Source organism: Uloborus diversus, chromosome 8 (assembly GCF_026930045.1).
Source record: "Uloborus diversus isolate 005 chromosome 8, Udiv.v.3.1, whole genome shotgun sequence".
NCBI classification, from domain to species: domain Eukaryota; kingdom Metazoa; phylum Arthropoda; class Arachnida; order Araneae; family Uloboridae; genus Uloborus; species Uloborus diversus.
The window spans coordinates 78,271,135-78,294,224 of record NC_072738.1 but is presented as its reverse complement, the minus strand read 5'-3'; the positions used below and the strand labels follow the sequence as shown (position 1 = coordinate 78,294,224).

Below are 23,090 nucleotides of genomic sequence, written 5' to 3'. Positions count from 1 at the left end.
AAAAAACCACTCAGCCCTAAATCATCTATGGGTACTTGCGGGTATCGTTCGAATTCTTACTACAGATTGTGAGGTAGAATGGCCACAAAAAATCGGTCACATACAAACGCACACACACTATTCTTGAAGAAAAGTTCAAAACAATTCAGCGAAAGTCGGAACTGAACGCCGTCAGAACGTTTTACAGTTGGTAGATAGCGAGTCACAAGAAATAAGATAACGTAAAAAAGGAAATGTGCGTTTGCTCCAGGGCCATATGCAAGGGGGTGGTTTATAGGGTTCAAACCCCCTCCGAAATTTTTCATCCAAAGAAATGCTTTCCATTATTTATTTATTTTATTTATTTATTTATATTTTGGTGAGAAAAATAATATTGTTGTTATTATTATTATTTCAAGTTTATTTGGGAAATGAAATTAGTATGACTGAAAAATTGTACAAACTCATTGTGTGTTTATGGTAATTTATGGTAGTTATTGCGAAATTCATTTATTATGTTAATTTATTGAGAAATTCATTATTCATTTATGGATGTTCTTACATGGCGTTTTGTAAGAACATCCTCTCCCTCCAATTAGATTTAATCTATTGTAACAAAAATCAATACACATGAAACCAAATTTGATAGACCATATAAACGCTTCAAAAAATGTATTACTTAAAACCCCCTCCGAAACAAAAGTTAGGTTACGGCCCTGGTTTGCTCATATTCTATTCGTTTACTGAAAAACAGCCGAGAGTTATGAATAAAGTGGGAGAAATTTTTTAGAATTTATCAAGAAACTCTCATTTAGTCCAGTCCCATTTTAACAGAGACATTCATTAAAGGTAGTCATCATTTATTCGCAAATTTGATGGAACAGCATTTTTGTACATTTACATTTTTCTTACTAACTGAATGAGCGAATTTTGAACCGGTGAGCTCCTGGACTGCCGACATTTTGAACCAGTGACATTTTGGATCGACGACATTTTGGATCGGCAACATTTTGGCCAGGCGACATTTTGGACAGGTGACATTTTGGGCCGGCGACATTTAGGACATGCAACATTTTGAACCGGTGACATTTTGGACAGGCGACATTTTGGATCGCCGACATTTTGAACAGGTGACATTTTGGACCGGCGACATTTTGTCCCGCGACATTTTGACCCCAAACCCTAAAAGTAAGATGTTTATTGCCATAATAGATTTTTTGTAAGTGTAAGAGCAAACATAAGATTTAGTTTTGGGGGAAGGGGATTATTTTTTTTATCAGTCATTAGTTACAGTAATATATTTAACTGTACAATAGCATATCTGGCATATGCTACCTGTGACTTATATTACAGTAAGTTAATTAATTTTACATTCTATTACAATATTTTTTTCCTAGATACATAGGAAATAGTTTATTCACACAAGGTGTAATAAAAGAGGAGATTGGTCATTATGGAAATATTATCGGAAAAAGCCATGAATCTACTACAATGTTTTTTTGCCTATCTAGTTATGAGTTTTCTGTTGCATGAAGCTTTACTGTAGGTTAACTAGTGTCACACTCATCAACAAGTGTTTTTTTTTTTGCTTTGGACCACATTCAAAACTTTCTATTTCATCACATGAAGGACATTTACTACAGTTTAAGATTCTATTGTGAATCAAATCTCAATGTCAGAACAGCTACTTTCACTGATTTTTTGCATTAGTGTGGGGGTTTTTTTTCAATTTTTTTTAATTTGCAAATCCTTACATAAAAGCTTTTTTATAGTCTCTCTATCAATGTTCATCATGTCCGTCATCAGTTGAATATTTATTTGTTAGTTTTTCCAGGCAGTTGCATGAACATTGTTTTAATCTATTTCTGGTGTCATATGTCAGAAGATAAGCATTCTGGTTAGATGGTTATTGTTCATCTTCTTCATTCTCCTCACCAATTTCTAGATATAGTTCTAATGTTCAAAACCTTGAATACATGCTCACCAATTATCTTTACTAATAATAAAGCTGAAAGTCTGGATCTCTTAATGTCTCGATTTCTAGATGTCTGGATCTGTGTGACACGCCTAGACCGTTAAGCCCATTTTCATGAAATTTGGCACCGAATTAGTTTGTAGCATGGGGGTGTGCACCTCAAAGCAATTTTTCAGAAATTCAATTTTGTTCTTTTTCTATTCCAATTTTAAGAACATTTTACCGAGCAAATTATCAAACCATGGACGAGCAAATTTCCATAATGTAAATGAGCAAATTACCATAATGTAGATGAGCAAATTACCATAATGTAGATGAGCAAATTACCATAACATGGACGAGCAAACCACCATAACATAGGCGAGCAAGTGAACATAGCAAATTGGCGAGAAATTCATCATCCATTATTTGTAAATATACAGGCAAACCAAATGACCTTTTAATTTTCTACTAAGGGCAAAGCCGTACGGTACTCTAGTTTCAAATAAATGCATTGCTTGGTTTTTGAACTTATCATGCAATTTTGTCAAAACAATGTTCTACTTGGGCATGGAGTAACAAATAGAAAGAAAAAATATGGTTTCATTATTATCAAAAGCACTATGATCATCACATTCCATCAAACAAATGGCTGTAGAATGCATATTATTTTGTTATCACACTTTATTAATCCAATTTCATTTCTTTAATCAGTCTCAAAGATATTTAGGTATTTTAATTAAAGAAGAAAAAACAAATGTGTTTTAAATTTGTAGTAAAAAGTGATACTGAAGTAAAGGATAAAAAAGTCTGTAAAATGCTTTTATTTTCAAAGAACAGCTATAACTTATAGTATATAAATAATAATTATTTACGCATTTTAATTTTCTGAGAAGTATTATACAAAGAAATGTGACAGATTCTTTTTTTATTCTGGAAATGTATATCAATCAGCCAGATATTCCTATACTCAATGATATATTACATGATATTTACATACTTTATACTTTAACTTCCTATTGGTTATTTCATGCAATGAATATATTTATTCATTTGTTCAGATATTTGCAATATACATAGTGTGCTTCATATGTTTTTATTTCCTGAAAAATTCAAGTTAGAATTATTTGATTTGTAAGCTTTGTTTACACCAAGTATAAATAATTTTTTTTTTCTCCAAAAATAACAAACAGTCAGAAAATTCTGTTCAAGTTGATGAACGCATCTTGATGAAATTATGTCTTCAGTTTCCTACAGTTGAAGAAGGACATATATGGCAGCTGCTTAAACAGTAAGTTTATGTCAAAAAAGAAGTAAAAATTAAAATTTACTCTACATGATTTTTGAAATGAGCCACTAGAATCCAAATTCTTAACTTTTATGGTTTTTTCTTTTTGATTTAACTTATTTAAATGTCTTTTCTATAGCTTTTATGTAAGTTAGGGAAAGTATTGAAGATTTATAGATAGTACTTAAGTTCCTTTGAAAAATCTGAGAATGTTTTAAGTGCATGATATTTTTTAGCTAAATATGATCAAAATGTGAAAGCCTTAATTTTTGCAGTACTAATTTAATGTTTTTCAGTGTCATACAGCTGAAAATATTGCAATTTTTTACCATTGTACTAATTAAAAATATTGTGAGTGATTAGCACCTATTTTGTCAAAAAGCACACAAAACATGAGGTTTCATGCCTGAAGTTTTTCATGTCTTTTGCAATGTCTAAAATTTATTTTATCCTGCAGGTATCATAATAGAGAAAATGTTGTTGTTAGTTCCCTTCTTGCAGAAGGACAACCTAGAGCTCAGACGCATTCTATGGAATTCACTCCAAAACTACAAAAAGTAACTAATTTTCTATTAACTTTAAGTTCACAGGTTACTATACGTTTTTGCTGCAATCAAAAATTTTCAAATTTTTCTAGAAAGGAGGGGATGAAGAACGTCTCAGGTACATTATATAGAAAATCAGCGAAAGCTACTCCTATTATATTTAAACACATTAATTTCTCAGAACCAGAGGGGGGCAGTTGCTTCCTCTTGAACCCTAATGATAAGCGTGGCTGTTGTCATGATACAAAGAAACTTAAATTCCCCCACCCCTTCACACTAACAATTTAATGTATGCAATTACGTTATGCACTGGAATGATGAAAGTCAGGTAAAAGGTGCTCACCTGAAAATCCTCGTGCATCTGATCTGAAGTTCTTTTCCGGGCAGCAAGTAATCCGTTATTGTTCGAAATTGATTTGCGTATATGTTCTGTAGTAGAACCAATGACGAAGCCTAAATATATCTAATAACACATATTTTAATGAACGATTAAGATACTAATAACTATACTAGACTAATTATTTCACACATACACATTAAAAAATAGAAGATTGACAAGATTAGTGGAATCGAGTTCCTAACTTCCAGTCCTATTCATTTGGAATCAAGTTCCGTACTCATGTCCGTGTTCTGTGAAATCAAGTTTCATACTCCTGAGCCTTCTCGCTCATCCCCGAGAGGGCGCTCGTACAGTTCACAAGGGAAGATCGCTTTCGCAACAAACAAATAATGTAAATTAACACAGAAGTAACTAAGAAAATAAAAATCTTTGTAGGCTTGGAATATAAAGTATATGTACTAAATAATGGCAGTGTAGAAACTAAAATGGATGAGAGAGCGGGAAAGGGAACGGCTAAATGATAAGGATAACCTAAAATTATTTAATATGATCCAAAGATGAAAGTTTTTTTAAAAATGCTCAATGGGCAGTTTAATGGGAAAATCTGAGGACTGCAAGGCCCCCCCCCCCTCTTTTAAAAGTCTGTTATTACTATGCATTCAATGGTAAAAATGTAAAGATAGTGGGTTTAGAAGATTTGTGTGGGTGACCCCCCACCCTTCCCATACGCACTCAATATTTTTATGAAAGGCTAAGTTTTAAAAGTATCATCATTTTGTTGAATGCTCTCACCCCTGAATATATATATATATCAAATGATATAAACATGAAACTGTAGTAAACAATTCGCTATTGACATAAAGTTGACATTATGCAGTATTTTTCTCATGGATGGAGTGACTTTTTTTACTGTAAGGAAACCATGTCCCTTTTTACTCTTAACTTCTATTTGTTTTATGCAATATGATCATACTTTTATAATTAAGTTTTAGTGTATTATCAATTGTGCAGTATTGGTCTTCAATGCAAAAGAATTCACTCTTTCTTTCTATGCACAGGAACTGAAATTGCCTTTTAATTTTCTAACTCATAGCATACTGCAAATTATAAATTGTGCATTATAAATAATGGTATTTCAGGATTACTTATTTAAAAGGAAATATAACATTTCAAATAGACTTTTTAAATGAAAGAAAATTTCTCTGTTAGAACTCAAAGGAAACTCAGTCCTTTAAGCTTTTTCTTGAATCCATTTGTAATTATTTTATGATTTATTAAGTTCCTTTTTTTCCCCAAATTAACCCGTAACGGGAGGTGAAAAAGTAGGACGTAACGGGGGACGTGAGGTCTTAGAGACTGCTCTACTTCAATTTTTTTAAAAATCGTGTAATTAAGATACATTCCTGTAAACTCCCTTAAATATTCTTTGCACTTTTGTTAGCACGGGGGAAAAATATTTTTGATTTTTGAACTGAAATATACTTTTTCCAAGGAAATTTAACAAATGCCTAAAGATTTTTCGAGAGAAATCATATGCTGCAGTAAATAATTTATTAGTCGTAATAAAAATTAATCTGTTATCAATTAATGATTTTATTTTAGTTCTTTAATATATGCAGGATATTTTAATACCAAAAAATTGATTATATCACATTACGGGAAAATTTTGACAACCCTTTAACTAATAGTATTTCGTGTCGTATTTCCAGGAATAATTCAGACTTTATTGTCCTTAGAACATCATTGCGTAACTTTTGCAAACATTTCAAACAACTCTCAACCTCATCTAGAATATTTTGCATTTCTTCCGCATAACGCGGATAATATAAATGAACCTATATCCGCGGTTCTAATGTTAAGAGCCATGACTACTACTGCCAAAAAATGTAACACTGAAGGGGAGGAGCGGTCTCACAGACCGCTTCTAAAGAATACAACGAAATTTAAACCAGATTCACTTTCAAAAACATTCTGATAAGCAAGATGAAGGTGTTCAAGGTCACAAAACAAAAAGCTATTGGGAAAAATCATTCAATCGGACTGAAAATAAAATAGGGGTGGTGGGATGAACTTTTAAGCGGTCTGTGAGACCGCACCTCCCCTGTTAAGGGTTAAAGTCATTTCCACCTGTTTGCAAAGCACTAATAATTCTATTGTTGTGCACTAAGTGTTCTGTGGATCACAGTGTGAAAAACTTTACATAATCTGTATTTACAATAAAGTGAATTCATTTAATTTTTAGGCAGATATGCATATGTTTCAAATTGATGAGGCACTATACCATAAGCTTCGTAATTTCTTCCCAGCTGCCGACTCGGAGCATATTCGCAATCTTCAAAGGATGTAAGTTGTTTTTTGTAATTAAAATTTTTATTTTTGTCCCAAATTCATTTATGTCCTGAAGAAAAATGAATTTGTGTATGCTTAAATTAGGAAATTCTATGGTAAAGATCTTTTGCAGAAACTACTCAAAACTATAAATGCCTGTTTAAGTTGCAGCATTTGAATGGAAATTTTGAATAAATAGGATATCTCCATATCTTCATACTTATTATATTATTATAATTATAATAATAATAATAAGTAAAAAAGCTTTAATAAAGTATGTAATTTTGTTTTGGAGAATTGATTTGGTACTTTGAAACAACTTATTTGCCTTCCACATAAGCCACAGATATTTTACTTTTTCTTGAAAGCAAAATTAAAAGTTGATAATATTTGTTAATATAAATTAATTTTGCTGAATAGTGAAGCCCCAAATTTTTTTTAATGTATAATTGATTTGGCCTTTTTTCAGGTATAACAATCAGGAACATGAAGTTATAGGAGCTTTGGTGGCTGGCAACAGAGGATATGCCAGTCGTCATCAAAGTCCTCACCCAAGTTCACCGAAAATGAAATTGCGTTATTTAAAACTTGTATTCCCTGAATGTGATGAAGCTGTGTTATTTGATGTTTTAAACAAGTATGATATTTATTTTTGTCTTTATCTATTTATCTGCATTCATATGCTTAGATATTTATTCAGAAATTTCTTGCATCCAGTTTTCATCTTTTAAAAGAGTTTTTTTTTTTTACTGTCAAAGCAATAGTGCTTAGATACTCATGTTTTGGCCATTATATGCCATTAAGACGTAACAAGAAAGCAAATGAGAAAAGATACTTGGAGGAGACAACTTTGGAGGAGGAAAAATGTCAACCATTAAAAAATTAAGAATCAGATTGGCTGTCTTTTTGTCCACCTTAGATGTCCCCAATACTATGACCTCTAGCTTATTGCTGCTAATTAAATTTGTTAGTGGTTTGTGTCTTAAAATCTGAGGTTTTATTCATATTATGGCTTTCCCATAATTTGTTTTGTTTTCAGTTGTGACAACAATGCTCAGGAAGCCTCTGGTCGTTTAGTCAGCATGGGCTATTCTAAGCGTGATACACCCATAACTCGTCCAAATTCAAGCCAGCCAGTCCGGAAACCATCACTGGAAATTCCTCGGCCACCTCCAACTCCAGAACGTCCAGTCATCGTTATTCCACCCAGTGCTTCCGACAAGTTACAGTGTGAGTAAGCGCGTTTCAGTAAACTATAAGAGTTTAAATTATATATATATATATATGTACTAGCTGACCCAGCCGCACGTTGCTGCGCCGAAGTAGAGGATTAAAATAATATTTTACTCATTATTTTTAGAGAATCAAATTAATATTTTTAATAGAGCTTAAAATAGTACATCCGATTTTAAAACATATGAGATTGATAATGGGCGTGTTTTAATGTAAGAACGATTCATAAATGTTCCTGGAAAATAATGAGCAGCTGATGTGGCCAATTTCTGCCAGTAACATGTCTTGCCAAAACCAGGAACGTTTTCCGATAAAGTTCAGTAACCTTCCTGAAATTATCTCGGAAGCCTCCTGAAAAATTCAAAGATCTTCCCATTTGAAGCCAGTGGAGTTTCTGGAACTTTAGTGTAAACTTAGGTAGGTATAAAAAAGAGCTTGGCACCTTTCTGATTTATTAAGGAACTTCCATAAGCAGTAATGCAAACATAGCCAGAATTGCTATCTAGTATCGAGAATTTTTACTCAGTAACGTTTCGGATATTTTTTTTTACAGTGCAGGCTGAAGCAAGTACTTATTGAATTCAGTAAGTACTAACTATATTTTCTATAGCAAAAACAATATACTTACGCTTAGTAAATTTTGCAAGCATGACTTTGGCCAAAAAAAAAAAAGCAAAATAACTTGAAAGTGATAGTAAATATTGAAACTGATTGTAAAATATCAGAATGTAGAATCTAAGCGTAAACTGCCATATACTTTTAGATTCTACACTACATTTCATTCATCTCAGCTTTCTCTATAGTTCGTAATTAATAGCTTCTTTACAAAATACACTATCTAAATAAAAAACATATAAAAATTAAGTTTTATCAATCAGGTAGACAACACTGACTTCGAATTATTGTTTCTATTATTTGAAAACTGAAAATTATCTAAGCACCAAGTTGTGCACAATGTTCTTGCTTAACCTGTCTTTTGCTAATACGAAAGTCAGGGGTGCCCATCCCCCCAAGCTCAATGGCGCAAATTCCCCCCTAAAAATTTTCTCTCTTTCGAATCGGGTTAAACTGTTTTTAGAGTGTTTAATTTCCAGTCAAATTCAGGGGGGTGGGGGGTAAGCACTAACAAATACCATTTGAACGGAAATATTGTTGGATTGTTGACCCGCCTTGCCTTCCCAAATTTTACAACGTGAACCTTGAGTAAACAAGTTTTGGGTACCCCTGAATTTTGCTACACCTTTTTTTTTTTTGAAACATATGAATAATTACGGGGAGAGTGGATTCAACTTTCTGGCTTGGGATGGAGTCATTACTAGATGTATACAATATGAATCTATACAATATGAATCCTATTTTATTGTCACTGAGATAGGGGGGTCCAGGGGTTTCTCCCCCGGAAATTTTTTGAAATTGTAGTTCTAAAACCAGTTTTAGACGAGCTCTGATGATGTTAGGGGGATAAAAGATTTGGTGACCCCTTCCTGGTAATTTTTCAATATTGAAACTTTAAAAGCGCAACTGTAGATAGTCTAACGTTGTGTTAAAGAGGGCTCTCCTTTGTTTTCAAAATTGCAGTTCTAAAAACGCAGTTTTAGACTTTCTATGGTAATGTTAGGGAAAGAAGAGATCCTACGGCTCGCCCCAGGAAAATTTTAAAAATTAAAGTCTTAAAAACGCTATCTATGGTTGGGGGAAAAGCAGTTTTTTGAAATGCAAGCTCTAAAATCGCAATTGTAGCCGACCTTTGTGACGGTAAGAAAAAGAGTTTTCGGAAGCTCTTCCGGAATTTTCTCGAAATTGAAGCCCTGAAAACCAAATTTAAGACGATTTTTCAATAATGTTGACGAGAGTGGGAAGGGGGGGGGGGCGGCGCTCCACTTAAATTTTCGAACTTGTAACTTTAAAAACGCAGTTTTGATAGATCTTGATAATGTTAGTGGAAAGTGAATTTCGGTGCCATTCCCCCGGCAATTTTTTGAAATTGATACGCCAAAAGCGCATTTCTAGGCTTGTTTTTGATCGTGTTAAGGAAAAAGGGGGGAAATCAGGGGCTCTCTCTTATATATTTTTCAAAATTGCAGTACTAGAAACGCAAAGTAGGTGTTATTCTGGCTTTACAGTAGGGGCGCTCTCCTGGAAGTTTTCCAAAATTGAAGTCGCATAGCCAAAAAAGATGAATCACACACACCGTGACAGATATTTTTTGGAAATCCTCAAAAATGGATTCAGCTATTAATTCAGCACACATCGAAAATCAGAACACGAGAATTTTAACGAATCAGATATCCTTCTATATATATCAGATATAGAAGAAAGTAAATATGATTTATGAAAAATAATAACTTAAACAACTTAAGAACAGACTGTTCCACTTCCATCAGTGAAAACCAACATCATTGAAAGTTTTAATAAAAATCATCAAATGATAAATTGAAACAATCAGTTTTAAAATGGTAGAGAAGATGGAAGTAAAGCGAAATGAGAAAAATTCTTCATAAGCTTAAGCTAGTTAATGAAGAAAATATATTGCTTGTCGATTGGAGGGATAAAAAATACGTTATTCGCAAACTTCAAAACTAGTTCTTAACGACTGTCAAAGTACAAATGAATCAATGAAAGACTAGATCATACTGGTCAGAATTATTACAAACAATAAAACATTTTTTACCTCTCTCCTTCTCATCATTGTCACACGTATTGATCATGCAAAATTGTGCTACTTCCAGAAAATTTATAAAAAATTGAAAAGAAATCAAATCGTCTGATTCAGTTTTGAAACAGACACCAACTCCACGCCGTCTGTGATGTTCCCTTTATTGAAAAAGAGACACAGTCATTAAATTTTGGAAAGAGTACCAGGGCCGTCACTAGGTCAAAAACACTGGTGGGGGGGGGGGGTACGCTTTTGGCTACCCTTTAATAGTTTAAAACGCGTGTTCCAATATGCAGAGAGAGAGAGAAGATTTGGCTTCTGGTTTAGCAGGGATGGTCATATTACTACACCTTAGTACTAGCAATATAAATGCAAATGTAAGAATAATATTCAGTCAGAATTAGGAGGGGGGGGGGGTTCGGAGGGCTACCTTCCTGCATTATTTCGAAATTTAAGACATAAAAACGCAGTTTTAGAGTTTAAATTTGGAAGGAAGGGGGAAGGAGGTCCAGGATATAGCCTCTTCCGATAATTTTTCCAAATTTAAATTCCCAACACAATCGTGCGTTATATTTAATTATGTTCAGAAGAGAGGGTCCGGGGGCTCTCCCACAAGAATTTTCACGATTGTTATTTGAAAAACAGTTTTAGACGATCTTCGGTGATGTTGAGGGAGGAAGAGACTCGAGGGTCATCGTTCTATAATTTTTCAAAATGCGAACTTCAAGCACGCATTCCAAATTGTGAACTATTTCTGATTGTGACATGTAAAGGGTGGTCCGGGGGCTCTCCCCCGGGAACAATTTGAAAATTGTAGTTTGGAAAAATGCAGTTTTAGACGATCTATGGGGATATTGAGGGAAAGAGAGATGCAGCCCCCCCCCCCCCCCCGAAATGTTTTAAAATTTTGAAGCCTTAAAAACGAGATTGTAGACTTTTTTTGTTGTGCACCGCCAGTTTCATGAAATTAAAGCTCGGAAAACGTAATTTAAGCCAACCTTTGAGGAAGGGGGGGGGGTGAGTTTTGAAGGGGCTCGCGACCAGAAATGTTTCATAGTTGAAGCACTAAAGACGAGATTTAAGACATTTTTCGATGATGTTGGCGAGAGAGAGCGGGGCATTCTCTCGAAAAAATTTCGATTTGTTGAAACTGCAATTTTAGAAGATTATTGGTTATGTTAATGGGTGGAGAGATTCGGAGTCCTTCCCCTGGCAAGTTTTCAAAATTGAAATTTAATTAACTCAATTGTAGACGATTTTAAATACTCTTAGAGAGGTAAATGGTTTTTCAGATCTCCGCTGAAAACTTTTCTGAATTGAAGCCTTAACAATGAAATTTTTGAGGATCTACGGTCATATTTGGAGGACGACAGTTTCGAGACACCTCAGGGAGTTTTTTATTTAAATTAAAGTCCAAAAGACGAAATTTATTCGGCCTTGAATGATGATGAATGATTAATTGAGAGGGCGTTTCTCGGAGGTTACGTTGGGAGCACTCTCACGGTTTTTCGAAATTGCAGTCCTAAATGCTCAGGTGTAGACCATTTTTAATGACGTTAGGATTAGGGATGGGGTTTGAGAACGTTTTCCCGGGATTTTTTCAAAACCTAAGTTTTAAAAACTCACTTCCAGGTTCGCTTTGGGAACGTAAAAAGAAGGGTTTGGAGTTCCCCACTCTTCTTTTCAGTTTGTCTATGTCCCTCCTATCTTCATTGTAAATTTTAATTATTGATAAACATGTTGTGGTAATATTTTTTTCCAATTTTCCTTTGTCAAACACGATTATTTGCTTGGATTTTCCCATAATAAAGTTTTTAATTTCCCGCCTAATATTTTTGTTTTCATTCAATACAAGCGTTTGCCGCCTTAGAAAAAGGACTTTTAACATTTTGAACAGATGTGGTAATTTTCTGGGATACCTTAGGTCTCTATTCCACTTCCATTTTATTTTAAATATGCCACCTGCATCTCTTGATATAAGCTCTGATTTACTTATGATTTTTACATTCAAAAATTTAGAACTTTTGGTGTGAGTATTCATTACAATACTTTGAACCTCTTTTTGCATTTAACTGTTTTTTTTTTCTCTATCTCTCTATTTTAAATTTATTTCGGATACCCATACATTTTTCTCCACTTAGCAATAATTTTCAGGACATTTTTCATCAAAAAAAAAATATATATGGGAATGTTTCGGTGACCACTATCCAATGGGCTGTCCTAATGAAGCTGTCCTATTTATTTATGTATTTTTTTTTTAACTGAAGAACTGTGAAGCATGGTTTTGTATAACCAGGGCCGCCGAGAGATGAAGCGTGCACCATGTTAGTTTTGTCGCCGGTCCTGCCTCCCATTATGCTAATTTTACTCTATGCACAATACTTTAATTTGAGCCGAGCCCATAGTTCCCAACTAGGCAGACATACCCACTCTGCGACCTAGTGAAGAAAGTACTGTACTGAATACTTTCTTGTGCGTTAATGAAAAGCTTGAAGCATACATTTTCGCAGTCCTTACTTAGATACTCTTAATATAAAAGAGAATCATGGATGTTCCTAAATTGTATTTTAAGATTACAATTTCTGTTCAAATTTTACAGAAAAAATACTTCTCTCACTATTATTTCAATTGTTCATTTATAATTACTATTTTAGTTTTTTAAAAAAATGAAGAGTTTCCTTTTTTCTTTGTTAGTTCCATAGCTAAAATTGAATTGGCGACCCCATTTCTGAAAAACTATGGGGAGGGGGGGGCTACGGCGACAGCACTAAAAAGCATGTGAAAAAAGTATTGTTAATGCTTGTTGAATGGGTTTAAATATTTTTTTTTTCCAAAATTCGAAAATTTCATGTTCTAAAGAAAAAAAAAACCTTCTGGAAAGAAAAATCCCCCCCAAAAATTTTGATGGCGCAACTTGCGCCATAATCCCTCCCTGTGGGCACCCCTGACGAAAGTTATGATAGTTTTCCCACTTGTGAGTAGGCCTTATATGGTTGCTCATGAGAGAAACATGGTTGTTTCAAGTGCAAACCGAAAGTAGACATTGTTTTGTCTTGAGATCTATTTATGGTCTTTGCAAAAGCTAAACGAATCAGAAATTGAAGCCTTACAAATGTGTTTGAAAATTATGACCCGATAATATATTACGCGGCAACACAAACATTTATTCTTTAAACTTTCCCGTCAAAATAGTTGACTTTTGATGAAAAAACGTGTACCGTTGCATAATCTAGGTGGGTTTAAATCGCGAAAAAGAATAAATTGGTGAGCCAATTTTTAACCGGAAATCGTGTAGTCGCATTCCTGGTGTATCCAGGGAATTCAAAAATTCAGTAATTCAGTTGGAATGTTTAGGGCTTTGTTTTCATCGACAACTGTATAGCTTTGTTCAGCATCAATGGTCAGCATTTTTTCCAGCCATCAGTAATTGCTCATTATTCGCAACAATTGTAGCTAAGACAGCATCATTGCACTGTTTTTTCTCGATGCAAATCAGTGTTAACTAAGTCGGTGGCCCAACGATCAAGTGACGGCATACCATAATGACTAAGTGGCAAATTTGAAATTGAAATGCAAAAACCTTCAGTCAAAACTAAAGCTTCATATTCCTCTGTGGTGTAAAATCTGGATTTGGAAATTTGTGTGTTTGTTAAACTTCATGAAATACGTCTTCAAACGTAAAAGTTATATAGTTTCTCCACAGAAATGATGATTGTGTTGGATATTATGTCGTCAAAATTATTTTAAACAGTTGACGAATACTGTGTCTAGTTAGGTTAAACCTGCATTAGAAAGTGTCAACTCCCAATGACTGTGTGTGACCAATAAATACAATTTGCGACATGTATCGTGATATGTATTAAACACTCGACAATTAACGGTCTGCAAATATTCCTGTTTTTTCGGGAATGTTTACCGAAAACAAATGCTAAAAAAAAAAAAAAAATTCACTTTGTTTTGGATGCACAGTTTTGTTTTGGATGGAGTTTTGGTTCAATGTCTTGGCTTTAATTATGCCTGAGATTGATGAATGTTGTATTCTTTGTTTATGTGGCTTCCATGATTTTCTGATTTTATTCAACACTGTAAAAACAATTAAGAAATGCCCTGAAAAATAACGGGCAGCGAATAGGCTCAATTTCTGCCATCAACATATCTTTCAAAAAGTAGAAACGTTTTCCACTTAAAGTCAGAAACCTTCCTAAAATTATCCTGAAATCCTTCTGAAGAATTCTGAAGAACCTTCAGAGATAACCTAAGTAACATAAGTAACTAAGGCACATTTTTCGACTCGCCAAGAAAGTACCAAAATAATAATCGCAACCATAGCCACTGCTAAGAAGGACTTGCAAGCATGCACAAAGAATTCTACTTGTTTTACTCTTGGAAAGTTACGGAATCCAGAGACTCACGTGCTCCAACTGGAAGTTAAGTCAATCTGGACGGGCCATGACGAAGGTATTGAATTTAATTCTCATCACTAAAATTCATTATTCTTTCTGAATAATTATCCTGGAATATTTTTGATGAATTTTGTCATCTCCCTGGCTAAAAGCCAGTTGTGCGTCTGAACCTTCAGAGAAAATAGGTAAGTTTAATACAAAAGCTTGACACCTTTCTACTTTTCCAAGACAGCTCCAAAAGTATTACTGCAAGCATGACGAAAGGTAAAACAGAATTGCACCCAAGTACTATAAGACTTACTCGCCAACAACTCCAGCAAAGCTACGGAATCCAGAGGATCATTCACTCTCATTCGGAGCTTAGACACTATAGACGGAACTCACTCTATTTGAAGCCGATACACTTAATGAAAATACTCAGTTAATCTTTAAACTGGGAGTTTAAAATATTTTTCGCAACAGTGAGATGTCTGCATTCATGACCTATAAAATCCCGAAACGTTCCACGGAAATAATCAGTGACATTTCGCATTTTTTACAGTTCATATAGAATAGCGTGGAACATTGGCAAATAGTTTTATTTCTAACTTTCGGCCGAACACATTAGTCATTTGACACAGTGTAAAAAAAAGTGTTTTTGATGGTTGAAGTGCTCTTCGGTAAAATATACTCGTTGGTCGTTTTCGAGATTTCGTTTCGTACTGCAAGATGCTGGACAGAAGGGTCTCTTTCGTATATGGGGAAACTGAATTATGCCAGGTATCTTCGTTGCTGCTTATATAACGTATTCATCTCTCATCGCGTTATTTCGTCATTTGTGTCCATATTTCGTAAAATAAAATGCGTCCTAATAAGGAGCTTTAATAAGGCATTGGCAAAAGTACTTAATGGATTTCTTAGAACTGCAAAACTCGACGATAATATGAGCCTCATACGTTTTTAAAAGCAGTGGGTGAGTATGGAACTACCCGCCGCTTATCAATTTCAACTTGATTTGTAGAATTTGACATTTACATTGAAAAGAGTGGCCGCTATTCTCATTGTTTCTACGGCGATAAAATTGCCATCGATATCCGTAAGATAGTATCATTCATAAATTTTAATTAACTTAAGAATAAAGAATTTAGAGGAAGAATTATCTTACAGCGCCATCTATTAAGAATTTATAGAACTGAACAATTAATACACACTATTAATCTTTATATATTAATAGGTAAGCCGTTTTCTTTCTGTACCGATTCAAATACAAATACAAAAGTGACGACCAGCAACAGGCTCTGGGCCCAGCTAGACTGGTCCTAGTCAATTTAAATTCCCCAGTGAAGATCAATGGCCCTCTTAAAACTGTTTACTCCTTTGCTCATTACCACCTCTTCCGGTAAGCTGTTCCAAGGTTCCACTACCCTGCTAAAATAATAATTTTTCCTAATATCCATGTTAGCCTGAGATTTAAATAGCTTAAAACAATGACCCCTTGTCCTGTTTTCAGTGCTAAACTTTAGCCCCGTAACATCTTTCGTTTTAATAATTTTAAACAGCTGAATCATGTCCCCTCGGTCTCTTCTTTGCTCAAGACTGTACATTTTTAGCCTTCTAAGCCTGGAATCATAATCTAAGTGGGAAAGTCCACTTATTAGCCTTGTAGCCCGCCTTTGAACCCTTTCCAATACATTAATGTCTTTCTTAAGATAAGGAGACCAAAACTGAACAGCATACTCCAAATGGGGTCTTACCAAACTTCTATATAAGGGCAGAAGAACTTCTTTAGATTTATTTGAAATAGATCTATTGATAAACCCAAGCATCTTATTGGCTTTGTTGCTAGCAATGCTGCACTGTTGGCTAAACTTTAAATCCTGACTTATTAGGACCCCCAGATCAGTAACTTTGTCTGCCTGACTAATGACTGAACCTTGCAAATAATAACTTGTACACTTATTTCCATGCCTTAAATGTAGCACTTGACATTTCCCAACATTAACAGCCATACCCCATTTATCAGCCCACTCTGTAATATGATCTAGATCTTCTTGCAGCTGATTTGCTTGTTCTTCATTTTCTACAGTCCCCATAACTTTGACATCATCAGCAAAACAATTCATGTTCCCAGAAATATTTTTGTGAATATCGTTCATAAAGACAATGAACAAAACAGGCCCTAACACTGATCCTTGAGGAACCCCGCTTAAGACCTCACTCCAATTAGAATAATTTCCCCTTACAACTACTCTTTGTTTCCTTCCGGTCAGCCAATTTTTTACCCAAATGAAAGTTTTCCCTCCTATTCCTATATCAGCTAATTTGCTAAGTAGAGCAACATGCGGTACCTTATCGAAAGCTTTTTGAAAATCAATGTAAACAACATCTACAGGCTTCTTATTGTCCAAAGCCATGGTAACTTTGTCATAGAAATGTAATAAATTAGTTGCACAAGATTTACCTTTCCTAAAACCGTACTGAAAACTAGTCAATAGATTATTAGTCCCTAGAAAATTTACTATCTTAATTTTCATCAATGTTTCAAAAATTTTGCAAACCACCGAAGTTAGACTCACAGGTCTATAATTTCCCGCACTCCCTTTAGACCCTTTCTTGAAGAGCGGTGTAATGTTAGCCAGCTTCCAGTCCTATGGCACTGTCCCCGATTCCTCTTCTGTTTGTGAACCGATTTTCTTCATTCTTTTTTTGTTCAGTAGCTATTGCCGAGTTTTAGTGTCATCAACAAAATTTTTTGAAATCGAACTCTAATTAATGGAGATATTAATTAAAAATGCATTTTTGTGCTAAATGGCTCATTCTACGCGAACGGTTGGTCCATTCTTTTTTGAATTTGATATGGCTGGAAAGGTCTTTAAAAAATACTCCTAATGAAGAAAGGGTCAGGGCGCCCAAGGTCCAATAACCTAAATCCACTAGAAAAAAAGTTATAAGCGTTTTTTAGTTAGCCAAACTCAAAAATTTTAATTTTATCTCTTTTCCATTGTTGAAACTCATTGTTGGAAGCATGAAACATTAAGTTTTAATTCATTTTTTAAACCGCTTTTTCTACACGAAAAATGCATTTTAGCGTTTTGAGTTTGGTATGGTTGGAAAGATCGTAAAAAATACTTCTGAAAACGTTTACCCCCCGTTTACGGCTCAAAAACTGAAATTCGTTACCATGACTAGAAAATGAGCTAGAAGCAATTATAAGTTAGCAAAAATTCCTTTTTATTTGATTTTTCACACGACTAAGTTAGCGTGAAGAAATTGCTGGATAATATTATGTGTCGCCATTTCTCGCTTGAGTGTAAAGAAATTAAATTATTGCATTTGTTTTTATTATTGAGGTTTTTTGAGTAACTACAGGCAATTAAAATATTTTCATTTTGATTATGTTTTCGCGATTTTAATATTAAAGTAAATCATTTTCCGGAGCGAGGGAGGCCTTTCAGTTTCAATAAAATCACCTTCATAAAAATAATAATAATAATAATAATAAAAAATACAGCTTCCAATAATACCTGCATTTGCTATCACCACAAACCGATGTCAAGGTGAAACTTTCGATAAAATTGGCGTATTATTACGGCGTCCAGTGCTTTCGCATGGACAGTTATGTTTTGTAGCGAGTAGAGTTCGTTCATTTGACTGTTAGAAATTTTGTATTTCTAACGGCAAAGGTCATGCCTACTTTCACAAAGAATATTGATTGTACAGAAGTTTTACGTGTTAAATAAGTTTTGCGAGATCATTTCATTCAGGAAGACTTCCATAATTGTGAAATTGGCAAACTTTATCCATTGATGTCAAATTTTTGGCACCATTGCCAGCGTGAGAAATATTTTTCTTTTGCATTCGTGAAAAAAGAGGAGAGAAATGTCTATTTGCAAGGAGCTGACTGCGAATTAAGTCCTTCTTTAAGATGGGGTTTATTAAATTGTAACCATTCGTGACAAGGGGAGGAAATAAATGACGAGAGGGACGTACAATATGGAGAATGTGACATCAAGCCTTTTTTGATAAGAAAAGTGCATTAGACAGTTATCCTCTAAGCAGTTAACAAATCACAAAGATGATAAAATTGCACTGTTATTGCGACGTCCGGTGTTTTTGAATGGACAATTTTTAATGTAGCAAGTACGATTCCTTCATTTGACTGTTTGAAATTTTATATTTCTAATGCCAGAGGTCCACGGGACAGTACCTGCCAATAACAAAATTATCTTACCTTGAAATCCATATAAAAAGAGCCAATTCCGATGTTCAACATGATAGAAATTCCTTCCAGTTGTCAACGTAAAAATAAAAAGTAAAATCATATCCAAAAGATTACTCCAGAACCATGCCAAGTCTTCCGTTTCCCACGTGTAAAAATCATCCACCCCGGTGATCCACAAAAAAATGGTTTGTCACGGTTGTATCATACATTTACACTGTTAAACAGTTTCAAAAGAAGCGAAATGCTCATCGAAGGCTATACTTAAGCAAATGTTTTCAACCAGATTTTTAGGGAAGTTATTATTAAAAAGTATGTTTTTGAGTACTGAAATTTCTAGATTAAATGCAGAAATGGTATTGCAAATTCTTTTTATTCTGATAGCTTGCGAAACAATGATGCCAATAAAAACATTTTTACTTAAGCAGGAGGAAAAATCTTGTAAGCTGTTAACTGTGAAATTAAACTTGTGCCTTTTATCATTGATTGTAGTGTAACAATTTGAATCAATTTGTATGTTGATATCCAGGAAATTAAAGCTATTTTGATTAAAACTAGTCTTTTTGAGCGGTTATGAACTATGATAAATAGTTTTGCTGAGTTCAGAAAAATTCGGAAAATTTATACACAATAGGTCATCGATGTACCTGCAACAAAGAGGTGTAGAGGAAGGATTTTCAATTAAATATTTTCTCTCATAATATAAAAGAAAAAGGTTGGCTAATGTGGAGCTAAAATTAGCTCCCATTGCAATGCCATTAATTTGTAGAAAACATGAATTACCATTTTTGAAAAAATTATTGAAAATACAAAATTTAAAAAGACCAAGAAAAAACAATTCATTAAAATCAAGGGAATCCTTGACCAAATTAAAAAGTTCTGACACAGGGGAAAAAAGTTCAATGAGTGGGATATTGGTGAAGAGGTTTTCAAAATCAAATGTATCCAAGTTATTTATATCAAGCATATTACGTAAATTGATCACTTCTACACTATTATTAACAATCCAAAACCAATTCTTTTGTTGAAGTTTAAGTTGTTCGAGAATTTTTTTGAGAAGCTGTTCGAGCTTTACACTCAGATTTTTTCCGATGGTGTTGGTGGCAGAGCAAATAAAGCGAAATCCAACAGGTGTTTTATGAAATTTTGGAATTGCATATAAGTAAGGTAAGTTAACAGAATCAGGCCGTGGCAATTTAAAAAGTTTGTAAGCAGCAGCAAATTTTTTGATGATGGAAGATTCATTAAGTTTGGAGGAATTATAAGTGGTGGTTTTTTCTAGTTCATTTTTCAAAATATTAGCATATAATTTTTTGAAGCAGATAGAATAATTAGAACTGGCTTTATCAACAACTGTAAAGACAAAGGATTTTTTAAAATCATTAATGGCATTATTTTCATCAGCAGAGAGATGGAAGTATGAAGATCCTGTGTTGACAATATCACGTAAACGTGATTTCAATTCAATTAAAAAGTGGTGTCTATATTCAAGAAATGCATTAAGTGGAATATTAAAACTATAGGAGATTTTTCTTAAAAAATACTCAAGTTCAAATGCAAGCTAATTATAAGCTTTTAGGAAATTAATACGAAAATTAGGCTGATATTTAGTACCCAAACTAAAAGTTTAATGAGTTTTTTGTTTTGTAAAAAATTTAAATCACCGGTCAGAATATGACCAAGATCAGAGTTGTAGAAGATGGAATTAGAGAAATTAGCACAATTGCAATCAAAGTCCAAATATTTATCAAAGTTTTTAGCAATTTCTTGATAGTTTAGAATTTTTTTCGAGAAAGGAGGATTGAATTTATAGCTAAAGACGATTTGTAGATCCTTGATGGGAAAAAAATCCAAAAGTTTACTGTGTAGTTTTGAAAAGTTTAAATAGTCGAAGGATTTTTGCAAAAAACTAAGTACAGTAATAAGTTTGATGTTGTTGAGTAGAACCAACTTTGTAGATCAGAAGATCATAACAAAGAAATTCAAAGTGTGTATTTTTAAAAAGGTAATTTGGAAGGAAATTTTTGAGTTTCCTTAGAAATTTAAGTTTTAGACTAAAAAGAAATTTCCTTACTTTAGGTTTGAGCTCTTGTTTATTGTTTATAGTTTAGCAAGTGGTGCATTTGCCCAATGTTATTCTATATTGCATGTACTGGAGCTTAAACATTCTCTTTTAGTTCATAGTTAAAATTTTTGGTCTTTTGACCATAATTAATGAATCCTCCATGGCTGATGAGCTCTGGATTCATACTTTATCTTTTCCTATTTAATGCTATTTGCAATTTTCCTTTTTATCATCATTATTTTTATATAATTGTTTAATATTTGAAATTTTGTATGCTTATTTTATTTATATATATATATATATATATATATATATATATATATATATATATATATATATATATATATATATATATATATATATACCCTAAACATATATATATATATATATATATATATATATATATATATATATATATATATATATATATGTGTGTTTTTGCAATGATTAAATGATTGCACTGTTTTATTTGGGCACCTTTGTAAAACTTAACTTACTAATGTTGTATATAAGCTATTACTGCTTAACCCTCTGGGCACTAGGGATATACATGTAATAATTAAAGTTCATAACTTGCAAAATACTAACTACTGGTGTGCCTATTATGTGTTGCATTATTACAGTACATATTATTTTATTTTTAATAGCATTTTTTTTAACGATTGAAATGCATTACTCGACATGATGTTGCACATTTTTAAAAAATTTCATATCCTCTTTTTAATAATCTGCATTTATTAATTTTTTGTGTACTAGACATAATGAAATTAAATACATTTATTTTTAATCCTTATGATTCAAACTTTACAGATCTAGTATTATGATACATGCTGGTAAATTCTCTGATTTGGTGCTAAAGGGGAGGAGGAGGTTTAAGCTTAATGTTTTTGCTATCTGAGTATTATGTGTTTGCTTTTAGCTCATATTAGTTCGCCATTAAACTTTTTTCTTATTCAATATTTTGTAACTATTTAGCAATTTGTATTGTGCTAAAATTCAGCAATTGTCCTACCCCAGCGTTTTTTATTTTTTTAAACGAAGTAGTTGTTATAGTACTTTCAACAAAGGGAGCAATAAAGTGATGTAATTTTTCTATGAATTTTATTCTCAACCATTTCATGCTCAAAAATGTGTTAAATTAATTATTTTCTGTATTGATAATAGTGGTGAGTCGATTACAAGATCAGTTTCCAGCCATATCAAGAACATTAGTAAATATGGCTTTAGATAGCAGCAACTACAATGAAGATCGTGCCAAACAATTTCTCACCGCTATGACACCCCAAGATGGGTAAATATTCTAATTATTTTCTTTTTTACCTTTACTTTTTCTTTTAAAATATTATGAAAACTAACAATGTAGACTTGCTACAAATATTTAAATATCTAAATACAGTTTATTAATCTAATTTAAAAAAAAATTATTGATATTTTTACAAAATTGCAAAATTTGGTGATTTGTTGATGTTTTTTATCTGATAATCTGACAAATTGTTTGATATTGAAAATGGGAATTGTTATTTGTGTTATCTTTTCATGCATGAGAATAAAATGCTTTTAATATCTTCCTCCCTCACCCTCCCCCCAAAAAAGAAAGAAAAAAGAAATTATGTTTATTAAAACTAATTTAGCTTCAGAAAAGAATTTTTTTTATCAAACTTATCTTTATTTTTATCACAATTTTATCAATGAAATAGCAAAGCAGATTGCTCTTTAAAAAGCTGAAAAATATTTCATGACAGGATGGACATATGACTTTTTTTCAGCTAAATTAATGTCACTTTGAAATTATTTTTCCTTGGTCATGTGATTAATTTGAATTTCAAAGTTCTGAAATGAAACATATGGTCTGTAAATAAGTATAAAGGAATCTGCTTTACAAACAAAAAGGTGAAAATAATGCTAGTTTGTTGATGTAAGTATTTAGTTGCTGGTTGAGCTAATTATTCTATTAAAAATGGATAATGCTCTTCATTTTGAGAAACAAGTATAATTTTGAAGTACTATGAGAAGTCTGTATATCCCTGTTTTTTTGTTAAGCTCTAAAAATCCTTCACAATTTCAGCTCACGTCCCCCAGTTCCTCTTCAAGATGTGGGAAG

At 33.1% G+C, this 23,090-nt stretch overlaps 1 protein-coding gene across 1 annotated transcript in view; it reads left to right on the top strand.

Annotated features, from left to right (window-relative positions):
* Window positions 1–22,284, top strand: part of LOC129228074 (uncharacterized) — a 60,705-nt gene extending 38,421 nt beyond the window's left edge. The window contains exons 8-13 of the mRNA XM_054862708.1: window positions 3,127–3,224; window positions 3,679–3,778; window positions 6,349–6,449; window positions 6,904–7,071; window positions 7,474–7,664; window positions 22,154–22,284. Of these exons, the coding sequence (XP_054718683.1) occupies window positions 3,127–3,224; window positions 3,679–3,778; window positions 6,349–6,449; window positions 6,904–7,071; window positions 7,474–7,664; window positions 22,154–22,284 (789 nt within the window). The remainder of the gene's footprint in view (window positions 1–3,126; window positions 3,225–3,678; window positions 3,779–6,348; window positions 6,450–6,903; window positions 7,072–7,473; window positions 7,665–22,153) is intronic.
* The last annotated feature ends 806 nt before the right edge of the window (window positions 22,285–23,090 follow it).